This window comes from Thunnus maccoyii, chromosome 10, assembly GCF_910596095.1.
Source record: "Thunnus maccoyii chromosome 10, fThuMac1.1, whole genome shotgun sequence".
Taxonomy (NCBI): domain Eukaryota; kingdom Metazoa; phylum Chordata; class Actinopteri; order Scombriformes; family Scombridae; genus Thunnus; species Thunnus maccoyii.
This window is the reverse complement of record NC_056542.1, coordinates 16,640,755-16,655,316: the sequence shown is the minus strand read 5'-3', so window position 1 is coordinate 16,655,316 and position 14,562 is coordinate 16,640,755. Positions and strand designations below refer to the sequence as shown.

General features: G+C 39.1%; 2 protein-coding genes across 3 annotated transcripts; one reads left to right on the top strand and one right to left on the bottom strand.

Annotated features, from left to right (window-relative positions):
• Nucleotides 1–823: 823 nt before the first annotated feature.
• On the top strand, nucleotides 824–10,441 carry nmt2 (N-myristoyltransferase 2). 2 transcript variants are annotated; one of them, XM_042424732.1, is made up of 12 exons: nucleotides 824–1,097; nucleotides 1,574–1,691; nucleotides 2,872–3,013; nucleotides 3,635–3,753; nucleotides 3,845–3,936; nucleotides 4,030–4,146; nucleotides 4,260–4,430; nucleotides 4,608–4,716; nucleotides 4,819–4,989; nucleotides 5,078–5,245; nucleotides 5,860–5,997; nucleotides 7,493–10,441. In XM_042424732.1, exons 1-12 carry the CDS (start codon nucleotides 985–987, stop codon nucleotides 7,511–7,513), a joined length of 1,479 nt encoding a protein of 492 aa, XP_042280666.1. In that variant the 5' UTR covers nucleotides 824–984; the 3' UTR covers nucleotides 7,514–10,441. The 2 variants fall into 2 exon arrangements, with proteins under 2 accessions (XP_042280666.1, XP_042280667.1); XM_042424733.1 differs by lacking the exon at nucleotides 824–1,097 and adding an exon at nucleotides 1,162–1,453.
• A 998-nt stretch (nucleotides 10,442–11,439) lies between these two features.
• On the bottom strand, nucleotides 11,440–14,176 carry rpp38 (ribonuclease P/MRP 38 subunit). The gene is made up of 2 exons (XM_042423098.1): nucleotides 14,054–14,176; nucleotides 11,440–12,564 (listed from the first exon to the last, which is right to left on the bottom strand). Exon 2 carries the CDS (start codon nucleotides 12,555–12,557, stop codon nucleotides 11,736–11,738), a length of 822 nt encoding a protein of 273 aa, XP_042279032.1. The 5' UTR covers nucleotides 12,558–12,564; nucleotides 14,054–14,176; the 3' UTR covers nucleotides 11,440–11,735.
• Between the last annotated feature and the right edge of the window lie 386 nt (nucleotides 14,177–14,562).

The following is a 14,562-nucleotide window of genomic DNA, read 5'->3' as shown; positions in this document are numbered from 1 at the left end:
TAAAACAATAGTTAGGCACCAAAATGAAAGTTTAAAAAATATTTTTGCTATAATCATTCCTCTTATTCATACTGACCATTGTGTTTTTCAGTCCTGGTCCTGCATGTTGTTTCCTGGCTCCAACACACCTGATTCAAATGAATGAGTCGTTATCAGGCTTCTACAGAGCTTGATGATGAGCTGATCATTTGAATCAGGTGTGTTTGAAGAGGGAAATATCTAAAACATGCAGGAAGCTGAAGCTTATATGAGGCAAATTAGTCAAATCAAGTAGATATCTTTCAACTTTACAGTCTTCTTAGTGCCAAAGTCCCTCTTTTTTTTTTTCTATACTTCCACCTGCAGCTCAACAGGGAAACACAAAGAGGGAATTTAATGCTTAAAAAGACTGTAAATGTGGCAGATATCCACTTGATATGAATGACTCAGACTGCTGAAGCCTCACATGAGCTTCAGATAAACTTTTAAATGCATTTTTGCACTAAATGATTGTGGATTTTGGCCCCTCATCACTTGCACTGAAAGCACATTTGAAGGGGATCTTTTATTAGCCAGTATGAACAGGAGGAATTATTACAGCAAAGAAAACCTCTTTCACTGTTCATATGGACACCTGACTGTTGTTTTAAGACAGACTTGAAAAAAATTGTGAACCAGTTCTTTAATTAGAATTTGGAGAAATTTTTTACATTTTTTTTTCCTGACAACTTCGGTATTGATACCACACATGTAAAGGACACTGATTTACAGATTATAAAGTTAATAGAGGTCTGTTTATCTTAAAAGGGAACTAGATAACAGTGGAATTTGAGTGAACTATAATTCAGGGTGGGAGTTTATCTGTTTTCCCTCTATTGGCCTCTAGGCGGTGTTGTTTCCATTCGCATTTTCTTTGTTTTTCCATCTCTCGCCCGTTGCCCGTGATCTCTATCAGACGGTGGCTGACTATTTTTTTTATTTTTTTATTTAAAAACACACATTTTTATGATGGCGGAGGACAGTGAATCCGCGGCCAGTCAGCAGAGCCTGGAGCTAGACGACCAGGATACCTGCGGGATAGACGGAGACAACGAGGAGGAGAATGAGCACATGCAAGGGTGAGGATGGCCTGTCCAGTCCGGCTGGGAAACGCAGTAACGTTATTTCAGGCAGCCTGTTTGTGCGCTGCCTGTTTATGCGTGTGCTCGGTCGGGGATGGCTAGCGCTGTTAGCTGGCTAGTTAGCCGATACAAACACAGCCAAGCAGTCTGCTACAAGGCCGTCATTTCAAGCCAGCAACCATAAGAGAAGTGTTTATATGAAACGTTAATGGCGCTGTCATTTTTTTCTGCCGTTTTAACCGTGTGTGCCTTCACGTTGACATGTATCCCGGCTGAATGGCATCATGACAGCCAGCCGTTCAGACGAACCGTTAGCTACCGTTGGCTTAGCTCAACTGTCAGTCGTTGCTATGGTAGCTAACGTTAGCTCTCTGCTGCTTCTGGTGTCTGTGTATTAAGGAGTCAAACAAAGTCAGCCACCCACCCTCCCTGTTCATCAATGATGTGCCATACGTTTGTTTTTACGTTTGTAGGAGTCCGGGGGGAGATTTAGGGGCCAAGAGGAAGAAGAAGAAGCAGAAGAGGAAGAAAGAAAAGCCAAGCTCGGGGGGAGCCAAGTCTGACTCTGCCTCTGATTCTCAGGAGATCAAGGTGCGATGAAAACCCATCTAAATACAACCATAATACAACCAGTTCAGTGGCTCAGATATATATATTTATACACCTTAACCCACTAACCAACTGAGTCACTGCTCAGGCTTATTGTAGACAAGAGACTGGGAGGAGGAGGATAGAGGAAAAGAAAGATAAAACTCCTTTTGGACTTGAGCAATAATTCAGGACAAACCTGTTTGACTTCAGTGTCAATGGGTCAATTATGGGAGTTATCAGCCGTGGCTTCTACCCTGCTCATAACCCCAATAGATCATGGTTGTGGCTTCAAGCTAAAAAAAACCCTGAAGAACAGAGTATGGACATTAGTATCCCAGTCATGCTTATGGTTTTGGAGGATGTTAACCCGGTTTGAGAAACCTGGATATGATTATGCTACCTGGAGTACTCTGATGGAAAAGGGGATACTGTGGCTTGTAAACACCTTATCCAAATTTATGATCACTGTCTTGCCAGTTGGGCAGGTGCTTCCTCAGCTTGTAAGGTTAACAGACTAAAACATAGAAAATATAATGATAAATAATGTAGTGATGATCTAAACTTTGCTGTTAAAAAAGGCAACTCTAGCAGAACTGAACTGGGTTCCTCCTCAACTGCGGAGGTAACCCAGTCAGGCAGACCTGGATCTAGAAAAAACCACAGAAGTTCCATAGATTTCAAGTTTCATTCGTAGCCTACAGATGCTGCCAATTATGGCCATGAGAAACAAAATCAACAGAAACATATAAACTACAACTTATGGGGAACACTACAAACACAGAACACTAGAAACTTATATACTGTTAAAATAATGTTTACAGGGAAATCAGTAACCAGGTTTCTCATATTACATTTAAATTTCATATTCCGAAAATGATCATAGCCAGAGTAAAACTCAAAACAGGGATACTAGTGTGCATGCAAACAAACTCATACTAAGTTAAGTGTTAAGTGTTAAGTGTTAAACATGCATGTGTGTGAAAGAGGTATAAATCTCACACATGTCCTCTTTTGGCCACGTTTGGATTATGTAGGATATTCTGTCTTTGGCCAAATTCTTAAATGCTGCTATATGTCATGTCACACACCTAGAGAGAGGTTCATTTGTGTTGTCTTCAAATTTAAAGACCACTCACTGTCTTTGCTCTTCTTTGTGTATGTGTCCCCTCTCTATATGCAGAATCCTGGCTTGCCCATTCAGAAACTTCAGGACATCCAAAGAGCCATGGAGCTGCTGTCCTGCCAGGGTCCAGCAAAGAGCATTGACGAGGCAGCCAAGCACAAGTACCAGTTCTGGGACACACAGCCAGTGCCCAAGTTAAGTAAGTACTTACTGTGCACATAAATCTTTGGACATTTGTTGACTAATGACAGGCAGAGAGATTAAGAACAGATTTTAATTGTGCTGCAAAAATAGTCCATGTCATGTTTGAATAAAGCTTTCATTGAGGAAATGCATACGTTGGGTACTTCATAAGCTCTTAATGGATGAATACAGCATTTACTTAAAATTTGCATCCCCAATTCAAACTGAATTATCCTCAGCAGAAGGTTGCATATTATCTTGCTGTTTCTGTGCACCAGTGCCATCTACTGGTTTTATCTTGACACCGTCTGTGCTGCTAGAAGCCAGCATCCCGAAAACATGTCAGCTGTGAAGTCCAGTGGGGGTCCGGGCATACTCACTAGGCATGCTTCATGGCATTAGGTTCAGCAGGTTTCCATGACAACTATTGGCCGAAGTGTCAGGTCTGTGCACGACGGGAAGGTGCCACAGACTTGCTTGGTCAACACCGGACTGACAGAAGCAGATTTTTATAAGTGTCTGAGTGATGCTGTCAGCAGTTTTGGGGTTTAATCAACTTGAAAGTGCTACCGGAGCAAAATGAGATGACTGGAAAACAGTTTTAAATAGTCTGACAATGACTGTGCTGTTTGTGCAGATGAGGTGGTGACGAGTCACGGGCCAATTGAAGCTGACAAAGAGAATATCAGACAGGAGCCATATTCCTTACCTCAAGGCTTCATGTGGGACACTCTGGATCTCAGCAATGCAGATGTAGTGAGTACAGTGATCATCTCAAACACGAAAACAATAGTTACATCTTGTAGAAACGAAACACAAAATAACTAACTGGCTGTGTGTTTTCCAGCTGAAGGAGCTGTACACATTATTAAATGAGAACTATGTGGAGGACGACGATAACATGTTCAGATTTGATTATTCGCCAAGCTTTCTCAAATGGTAAGCTTTCAGTTCTGACATTGTGTTTGTGTATCGCTTTGATGATGTTGAATCAGCTGCCAAAGTATGGAACTGTCTGCTCTCTCCTCTCAGGGCTCTACGTCCACCTGGCTGGTTACCTCAGTGGCATTGCGGAGTGAGAGTGTCCTCAAATAAGAAGCTTGTTGGCTTCATCAGTGCCATCCCTGCAGATATACGCATTTATGACACGTGAGCGTTCACAACTGATCATATATACATTTGAAGCAGGGCAGTGACAGGAGTTCATGGAAACCCTCATACTCTAATGCTTTATGTACTCTTAATTCTGTCTGCTGCTTCAGGCTGAAGAGGATGGTTGAAATCAACTTCCTGTGTGTCCATAAGAAGCTGCGTTCAAAGCGTGTTGCTCCAGTGCTAATCAGAGAGATCACACGGCGAGTGAACTTAGAAGGAATATTTCAGGCAGTGTACACAGCAGGAGTTGTACTGCCTAAACCTGTGTCCACATGCAGGTAAACTATGAGATTTTTTTTAAGCCATGAAACAGGAGAACACAGGACATTGTGTCAGATTTAAAACCAATAAAAATGATGTAATGTACAAATACTTATAAGATTCTGACCATCCTTTCATGGAGAGGGACCTTAATTGTTTTTCTCTGTTTCTATTTTCTCTCTCTCTCTGTTCAGGTATTGGCATCGTTCTCTGAACCCCAGAAAGCTTGTGGAAGTTAAATTCTCCCACCTGAGCAGAAACATGACCCTGCAAAGAACCATGAAACTCTACAGACTACCAGATGTAAACACTCTCACCAATCAGTCCAAGATCTTTCTTTACAACACGTATTTCATTGCAGGAACTTGTAGCAACTTTGTCTCTCCCTTTCTCCGCCCCGTGCAGAGCATCAAGACCCCAGGTCTGCGGCCGATGGAGAGGCGCGACATCCGCCAGGTCACTGAGCTGCTACAGAAATACCTGAGACGTTTCCAGCTCGCACCGTCTATGGGAGAAGAGGAGGTGGCTCACTGGTTCCTGCCACAGGAAAACATAATTGACACATATGTAGTCGAGGTATCTGGAATCAGTTTAATGCCTCAAACTATCTCATCGCCTGTTTGTTGACTCTTCTGTCCATTTAAACAGCTTCTTTCTTTTTCAGGGTGCTGGTGGCGTTCTGACAGATTTCACTAGTTTCTACACTCTGCCCTCTACTGTGATGCATCACCCTCTCCATAGGAGCCTGAAGGCTGCGTACTCTTTTTACAACGTTCATACACAAACCCCACTACTGGATTTAATGAATGATGCACTGATCCTGGCCAAACTGGTAATGTTACGCTCTATTGTTGTGATGCACATGCTGCTACTGAGAAACCTTTCTAATGTGTTAGCTGTTAAGGTACTTTCAGACAGGAAGTGGTTACTGCTGCCGCCTCTGTTGTTTTCAATGTAAACACAGCAGTAAGGAGAGAGAGGGCAGCTGCTGCTCACATGAAGGCATACAGTTAATTGATGCTGCCATCAGAGTTGACAATAGTCTAACATATTTATGGCTCACGGTGTGACCACAGTGACAACAGAAACTATACTGAAGGAAACAATGCAGGAACTAATTTCAGAAACTACATTCAAAACATGCTATATTAATCATGTCTTATTGATAAACATTTCCTCTTTTTGGCTCTGTGATATGATTGCAGTATACTGTTGGTGGATAGCATCATCCTGTAGCGTGCAATACAGGTCATTAGTAGGACTGGAGGTAGCTGGCAGCTGCAGCAGGAGACTTGTGTCAACTGAACATTGATGTTGCTGTGTGTCAGACATAGCAGTTACCACTATTGTCTGAAAGCACCTTTAGCTTTTTATGATTTTCTTGCTACCACGTAATTCATCATGACATTTAGTTTGTGATTTCTTGTTCTGTGTGTGATTTAACAGAAAGGTTTTGATGTGTTCAACGCATTGGATCTAATGGAGAATAAGGTGTTTCTGGAGAAGCTCAAGTTTGGCATAGGAGATGGAAATCTGCAGTATTACCTCTACAACTGGAGATGTCCCCCTATGGACCCTGATAAGGTCAGAAGCAGGATTTGTCTGAGAAACAAATGTTGTCACACAGCAGTGGAAGTTGTCTATTATTTTAAAGTTACAGGAAACCTGATTTAGAATCAAATGTCTTCCATATCTGAACGTTGGTATACATGTGATGTACTATGCAAAAAATTAGATGTTACAGAAAACATCAAATAACAACTTATAATCACCACATACGTCCAGACGTCAGGACAGTATAGGCGTTACAATTAGATGCAAATGAAATCAAGAGAACTGTGGAAACAACAAGGCTAGTGCTGTAGGTTGCTATGGCAACAGAGCAGAGCAGCCTCACTGAGTTCAACTCAACAAGAAACCTATTTAGCTACAAATTCATGATTTTGAGTTTCCTGTACCTTCAAAATCTTTAAAAAAGCTTTGTGCTGCTTGTTATGCCAAAGCCTCTGCAAGTTGCACAATCAAATTAAGTGGACTAATTTACTGTAGGCAACAGGATTAGTAGTCATCATAAAGGGGGGCACATTCGCTGCCCAGCCCACAAAGGCTCAATTGTGAGAAATCATGCTTTGACGTCGTAGTTTTAAAGGTATTGATATCAGCAGTAATGCACATTTAATTTATGTTTGTGCTCATTCATTTCATTGCAAAATATAATTATTTTTGTGTTTTAAAATACTATAAATTCAAGGTTCACATACTGGCTTTTGACTGTTCCCCTGCAGCCCTCTTAAAGGATGAGTTGACAATTTTTCAAAACTTCCTTAAAACATATAAGATATGTCAGCTGCCAAAATGAAAACTGAAATAGTTTTTTCTTGTATAATCATTCCTCCTGTCCATACTGACCATTAGAAGATCCCTTCAAATTGTACTTACAATGTAAGTGATGGGAGCCAAAATCCACAAAAATATATTTAAAAGTTTATCTGAAGCCAATATGAAGCTTCAGTCCAAATTAGTCAATTTTTTTGTGACTATACTTTAACCGCAGCTCAACAGGGAAACACAAAGAGGGAATTTGATGCTAAAAAGACTGTAAATGTGGCAGATATCCACTTAATATGACTAATTCAGATTGCTGAAGCCTCATATAAGCTTTAGATCAACTTTTAAACACATTTATACACGAAATGACTGTGTGGACACACTGTGGATTTTGCCCCCCATCACTTACATTGAAAGCACATTTGAAGGGGATCTTTGAACAGCCAGTATGAACAGGAGGAAAGATTACAGTGAGGAAAACCTGTTTCAGTGCCTATATGGACACCTGACTGTTTAAGACAGACTTCTACAATTGTGAACCTATCCTTTAAGCAAAAAGCAAGTTTAATTTGCCAAAGAAAACAGTGGAATATGGTCCAAAAAAAGGTCCAGAAAAAGTGAGCAAGTGAACTTGAAATTCAGAATATTTTATCACAGAGATGTGTCCCCGATTTTAAGAATGAATCTCCACATTTATAATTATTCTTTCTGTAAAAACACATCTAACAGCAGGTAAACCTCTGTGTTTCAGGTTGGCCTCGTCCTTCAGTAGCGAGTCTCTTCACGGCTGCTACACACACACTGATCAAGAGGTCGTCAGCGACCTCTCGCTGTTCCTTACCTGGACACACAGGTAGCCCAAGCTAGACAATGAGAACTACCACAGTTAAACCAACCTGGTGACCGGGAAGCTCGCCTCACTCGAAGCGGCTCCCCCCGGCACTTGTGTCATCAAGAACATTCTCAGTTCACCTGGAGGTGAAAACTCTTTAAAAAAAAAAATCATCAACATCCTGAATGTGAAGTCATGCTATGCCTGAGATACTCCTACAGTACAACGCTCCTGACATGCTCACTCACATTTAAAACACACCAGTTTGACATACAAGAGGATGCCTTGACATTGTGAGTTTTGTTTAGTTCTTCTTCCTCGTTACAAGGGACTGGCATGTCATTTCATTTCACTGACATGGATCTATGTATGATAATCAATAAGTAAATATGACCGGATACAATTGGCAACTTTTCAGATTTCCTGTCCAAATGATTATTATTGTATCCCCACTGCAGAGGCAGTTGAAGAATAATTATTTATATCCCTTCTCATATCATTTCTGTGATCAGAAGTTTCTCTGCTTTGATATTCGGTCTCAGTGAAATTAGAAATGTTAAGAGGATGTTTCTTGGATATAAAGAAAGAAACATTTTTTTCCTCAAGCATTCTGGAGAAAAATATCTTTTAAAAGTCAAACTATAAACACGTACACACACATACAAACGCTGTCAAATAACATTACACACAAAAAGGATATCTTCATGGAAGGACTCATCCAACTGGTGCATTGATATACATGTTTTTGTTAAAAGTATATAGTTACCTGTACATTTAAAAGCCAGATCATATTTATTCCAGTAGTGTGAGTTTGGGGTTTTGGGAGGGCTGATCCAAAGTATTTTCCTCATAAGTAGTGTAGATTTCACCGAGTTCGTACAGACAATGTTGGTTCAAGTGGTTTTTGATGAAGAATGTATTTGCATCAATGAAGCACAATTTTTTTTGAGTTCCTAAACAAGCGAAACGTTTCCTTTATAGGTCAGTTTGAAGCCCAGATTTCAAATCAGATGGGTTGCGGTACGTACAGTATAACCTTGGATTTTATAAAGAAAGTGAGCTGTTGTCACGTTATAAACCTGTTTCTGGAGCGGATATTTTTAACATAACATTCAAACCACATGTTTGGTTGTAGTAACTGTTGTTCTCATGTGCAGCTTTATAATATACAGTCAATGGTTACTTGCATGTTAATGGTGTCCTGTCTAGTTAGCAAGGCTGTTAAATTAGAGGCAAAAAAGTGGCTAAATAAAGTAAGAATGACGTGCTCTGTTCACAAACAATACACAAAACACAAAAAATATGAATTAAACAGTAGCCAGGCTGGATTTGATTTCAGTTTTGTACTAAAAGGTTTTCCAACTGGTCTGTGTTTTTTGTCTAGAGATAGTTTTATAGCGTAAAAACGGCTTGCTTGCTTTGAAAGACGACACGGTCTCAGTTGCTTCCCCATTATTACAGCAGCCAAGGTCAGTTTTCTTTTGTTAATTTAGTCATCGTCACTCAGACTCACCTGCAGGAAAGCTATCAGTTACTACTTTCAGTAGCCTTTTGCAAAGTTGAGAATAAGCTGCCCCAGTAAAGCTGCAGAAGTACAACACTGGTCGAAAGCATTTCTTTTTACAAATCCATAGGTAACCCTCTATCATCTCCTCTGCAGTAGGATGTGAAATGTGTCTCAGTTAAATAAAATCGTGCAAAGAGAACTGAGAACAACATTCGAAGGGTCTGGGGGATTATATCACAGCATGTATTCGGGATACAGCGGCTGAATAAACAAAAACCTGTATCAGTAACTGCATCAATTTGAAATGTGAGCTTTTTCTTTTTGTTTCAGGTCAATTTTATTGACTTCTCTGGATTTTGTTCCTAATGGTACTGTATTTGTGTGTCTGAAAAATATACTGTAGGTCATTTTTTTTAGTGTGTTTTGCAGCTAAATGCGTGAAACGGTTCTGATATTTATTACTGTACTTTTCAATATGTCTTAAGACAAAAGTCTTGTTTCTTTCCAGTATCCCCCCTACCCCCCCCCTCACACACAAAATTCCAATTAAATAGGGAACTTTAAATATAATATCTAAGGGTTTGGAATATTTGGCCATCATTGATGAAAAACTTGTTTAATGGTGGAGCTGCTGGTGTACGCAGAAGGTTAGAAAATCTTTTTTAAATCGTCTTTTTGATCTGACTTTGTTTGATGTTCCTGTTTATGTGGCTCTGCATAACTTAAGAGGTAAAGGCTGCTGTCATTTTTGTCAATTTCTTCTGTATGTGATGTAATTTTCTTCTCATCCCTTTATAGATTAGCAAAGAAATACTTCAGTCAGTGGTTCGGAGAGATTTTTTTTCTTATCATTGATTGGTTGAATGGGCTACATTCACAAAGACGGACGGCATTAATTTAACACTGAAAATGGGTTTGTGACTCAGCGGTGTGCCTCATGGATGTTGGTTGTGTCACAGATGTGTTGCCTGCAGCTGTTTGAATGAATTTTGAGCATGTCTGTTTTGCTGCCGTGATGATTTTTTAGCATTGATGTTACTAGCCACACCCTTTAGTGAGAACTCAACCCGAAGTACCTGCCTTATTTAAAAAAAAAAAAAGAAGAAATGTTTTGTTTTGCTTTTTTTTTTATTTTTTTTATTGGGTTTTGGGGTGGGGGGGATGTACTTTTGAAATGACATACAGCTTTCTCTAACTGAAGAACAATATTTTTATTCAAATCCATTGTAAGCTGTGAAAAAGCTGAAGAACTTGTACCAGCATCATTTAGACATGACCCCATGCAAATAACAATCTGTTTCAACACACGTCAGCTATACCAGCATGGATATTTGATTGAATAAACTCACTTTAAAAAGGAACATGAGCGATTCACTTCTTTTCTTTTTTGGAAATACAGGTAAGCCTTCTTCACAGCAGACATTTAGACTCATAAGAAAAGCACAGGTGTTACTAATATCATTAACGATGACGAAGATTTATTTAAGTGTCCCAGTAAGCTGTGATCATTAATAATTTTCACCTGTGCTTTTTCCTACTGTGACACGTTAAAATGTCTTCTGTGAAAAAGGCTTGTTGAGCATTTGTCCTTTATTATGTCATCTCATAACACATTTATGGTATGTTAAAAGTTTTAACAATCAAATTGAGTCAAGATGACATTTGTAACTCGTTTGGGGTCTAAAACTGACAAATATTTCCCCAAATCTCATCTCACACACAACTATCAGTAGGTTTAAATCAAACACAAAACATCAGTTTAAACGCTCTGAGCTGTGCCTGTTTCTCATTTTAAAGTCAAATCAGCATCTTTGCACTTTGTAGTTCAGTTATTACAGATAATTCAAACCATTAATCACTCTCCAAACCACAACACACTGTATATCAGAGTTCATTTCTTTCTACCTTCCATGCAGCCACTTGTTTCAAGTCATTTCAGTATATTGTGAATTGTATTTGCTTTAGAAACAAAACTTTCTCAATGAACAATGTCCATTCTACTTTTGATTGAATGAAATTATGTTGATGTATGACTCTGTAGGTCAGTCAGTGCTGTAAATTGTCTTGACCCGGCAAAAAATAACAAGTAACATAACTGACAAAAATAAAAGTTTATTGTCTTCGCTGTAACTGATTACCATCCATCAACGTGTCAAGTCTTTGCAAATGTACGTGTGTATGAATATGACACTGGTTCCCAACCCGGAGGTCTGGACGAGGGCAGCAACTAATGATTATTTACATTATTGATTAATCTGCTGCCTAAGATGCAACCTAAAATGTCTTCTTTTGTCACCACCAACAGTCCACAACCCAAAGATATTCCATTTGCTGTCTTAGAGGACTAAAGAAACTGGAAAATGCTCACATTTAAGAAGCTAGAGGAGAATTATAGTTATAATAAAAAATAGTTGCTGATTCATTTTCTGTCAATAGACTAATCATTACAGCTCTAGCTGCCTCTTTTTTCTTATGAAATATACAACATTTCCACCTCTTCAAGCCTCTAAAAATCCCTAAAAATCAAACAATCTGAGGAGGAAAACAATCACTAATTTTAAGGGGTCACAAAGGCAGAATGGGTTGGGAACCACTGAGCTAAAACAGGCAAAAAAACCCACAGGAATGGTCCTTAAAATATGTAGGTAGAGTCTTTCATTTGACTGGCTTTGTTTTTCTTTTCTTTGCAGGGTTAGCAACAATTTTTTTCACTTTGAGAGGTTGCAAAGTGCAGGAGGAGGCGGATTCTGTGACCTCAGATTCACTCTCCAGTTTCCTTTTCTTGCCCCTCATCTCTTCATCTTCCTCCTCCAAGTCAACAGGAAGCTCAGGCGTCACACCGGCGGCTGCAACTTGTAGCCATGCAACACACAGCGAAGGCACTCGGGGTGTAATGGCATCCACAGTGTCGGTGAAGAGCTCGTCGTCTTTGGAGGCGCACTGCCTGAACCCCAGGGCCAGCACGCTTTTCAGCCCCAGTGGCTCCGACACGCTCTGGCTCAGCCGGGGCACCTGGCAGGCCGGCACTCCTCTTGTTGCACTCAGCGCTACCAGGTGGCTCGTCATGTGTTTCGGCTTCACAGACTTGCACACGAGTACCAGTTTGAGTTCGTTCCTCTCCAGAGCTTTGGTGACCTCATTGATGCCAATGGCCAGCTGTTTTCTGGCTGCCACATCTGTCCAGCCGTGTTTCAGAGAAGATTTGTGTACCTGTTTATCCTGGCTCACCTCGGGAACTGGTTCTGATGTGGCATTCGAGGGTGTTTGGTCTTTCTTCTTCCTCCACGGGCGAAACACTTTCACCTCTTTCTTCTCGAGGCCTGTGGAGATCAGTTTCTCCTTTAAAGTTTTCAGGATGAAGTGCATGTCTTCTTGAGGAAGTGGGCTCCACTGCGGGATGAAGGGTGAGGTGAAGGAGGTCTTGGCTTGAATCGGCCTTTTCATGTCCTTTTTACTTGGCTTTCCTGGAGTGGCCATGTCTCCTCTGAAATCAAGACACACAAACTTGCAGTAAACAAGAAATACAAGTAGAGCCTTATTGATATGTCTGCTGATTTTATCTTTTCAGAGATGTATCTTCATATTAATATATTCTGGCTGATAATTGCCGTCAGAAATGTCACCTAGATATGTTTGAGGTAATTAGATTAAATTTAGATTAAAAATAGTAATTTAATACCCTACAAAAATGTTTGATTGTTAAAAAATATATATAGTTGGGTTTTTTTTTTAAACATACCTAATTTTTTAAAACATAATTATTGTTGGAATCAGCCTCAAAAAATCCATTACAGTCAGGCTCTAATAAAAAGATTAGACCTTTGAAATACAAATAAAAACAGTGGTGGAAAAGTATTTAGATCCTTTCCTTAAGTAAAAGTACCAACACAGCAATGTAAAAATACTCCATTACAAGTAAAAGTCCTGCATGAAAAATCCTACTTCAGTAAAAGTACATAAGTATTAGCAGTAAAATGCAGTAAAAGTAGTGGTTTACTCCTTCTGGCTGATATATTATTATATATGACATCATTAGATTATTAATACTGAAGCATCAGTGTATAAGCAGCATGTTACTGTTTTAGCTGCTGGAGGTGGAGCTAGTTTGAACTACTTTATATACAGTTAGCTAGTTTAGTCCAGTGATTCCCAACCTAGGGGTCGGGCCCCTCTAAAGGGTCACCAGATAAATCTGAGGGGTCGTGAGATGATTAATGGGAGAAAAAAGAAGGAAAAACAAAGTTCTGATACACAAATCTGTTTTCAGTGTTTTGGACTTTTTCTCTAATCTTTGATTTTTGGTGAAATTTTGGATCATTTGAACATTTATTGAAATGAAACCATGTTAGAAGTTTAGAGGGAAAAATTACTATTTGGTGGAGCTGTTAACTCAGACATCTGAAATGTGACTCCGACTACACACTGCCTTTTGTAAGACGTCAAAAGCCAAAAAGTTTGGAAACCACTGGTTTCATCTTTAACAATGTGTTTTTGTTTATATACCAAGCTTTTAAAAGCTTGGTATATTATCCATTGTGTCAAATGTGTCATCTGGAAAGTCACTAAAGCTGCCAAATAAATGTAGTGGAGCAGAAAGTACAAGATTTCCCTCTGAAATGTAGTGGAGTGAAAGTATAACGGTTTGTAGAATCAAATGAAAATACTCGAGTAAAGTACAAGTACCTTAAAAGTGTACTTAAGCACAGTTGTTGAGTAAATTTACTGAATAAATACATATTTTAAGGAAATATTTAAAATGTAGCACCTTTATAATTAATGTGACATCGTTTTGGCTATTACCATGCAATATTAAGCTAAAGGTAGATAGTAATGGTGTAATATTGTGGTCAAACTGGCACAATTTCACTCTAGTTTTTACCTAAATTAAGTTTAAACATCAACTGTAAACATTATGACGTCAACAGCAAACCTGACAAACAAGAAAGCACAAAAACATTTCGTCTTAACTTTACCTGAGTTTTCACGCATCAAATATTATTTTCTTCTTTTAAAAGCTGTGCAGTCTTCGCTTCTTTAATCCAACAACAGCACGGTTGTGCCACAGGGCGCCGCCATGTTGTTTAAAATGAAATAACTTTATTTAAAAATGTCACCGGCGTTAAAGAGGCAGCGCGACGTTCACGGCTCCGTGTGTGAAAACCTCCCAAAATCTATTTCTTGCTGTTACTTCTTTAAATTTACATTTCTTCACACCAGTGGCTGACACTTTTTAAAAAAAAAAAAAAAAAAAAAGTGTTATCTACTAAATAGCATTTTAAATTCACCACAATATATTTTTCTCTCTTTATTGAGTGCACGAGGTCCAGCCACAATCAAGACAGAAGAAGATATAGAAAGAAAAATAGATTAAATCAATTTAAAAAATAAATATATTAAATAAATAAAGCAGAATCAATTTAAATTAAAAACAATACACTTGAAAAATGTATGTGTGTGTGTGTGTGTGTGTGTGTGTGTGTGT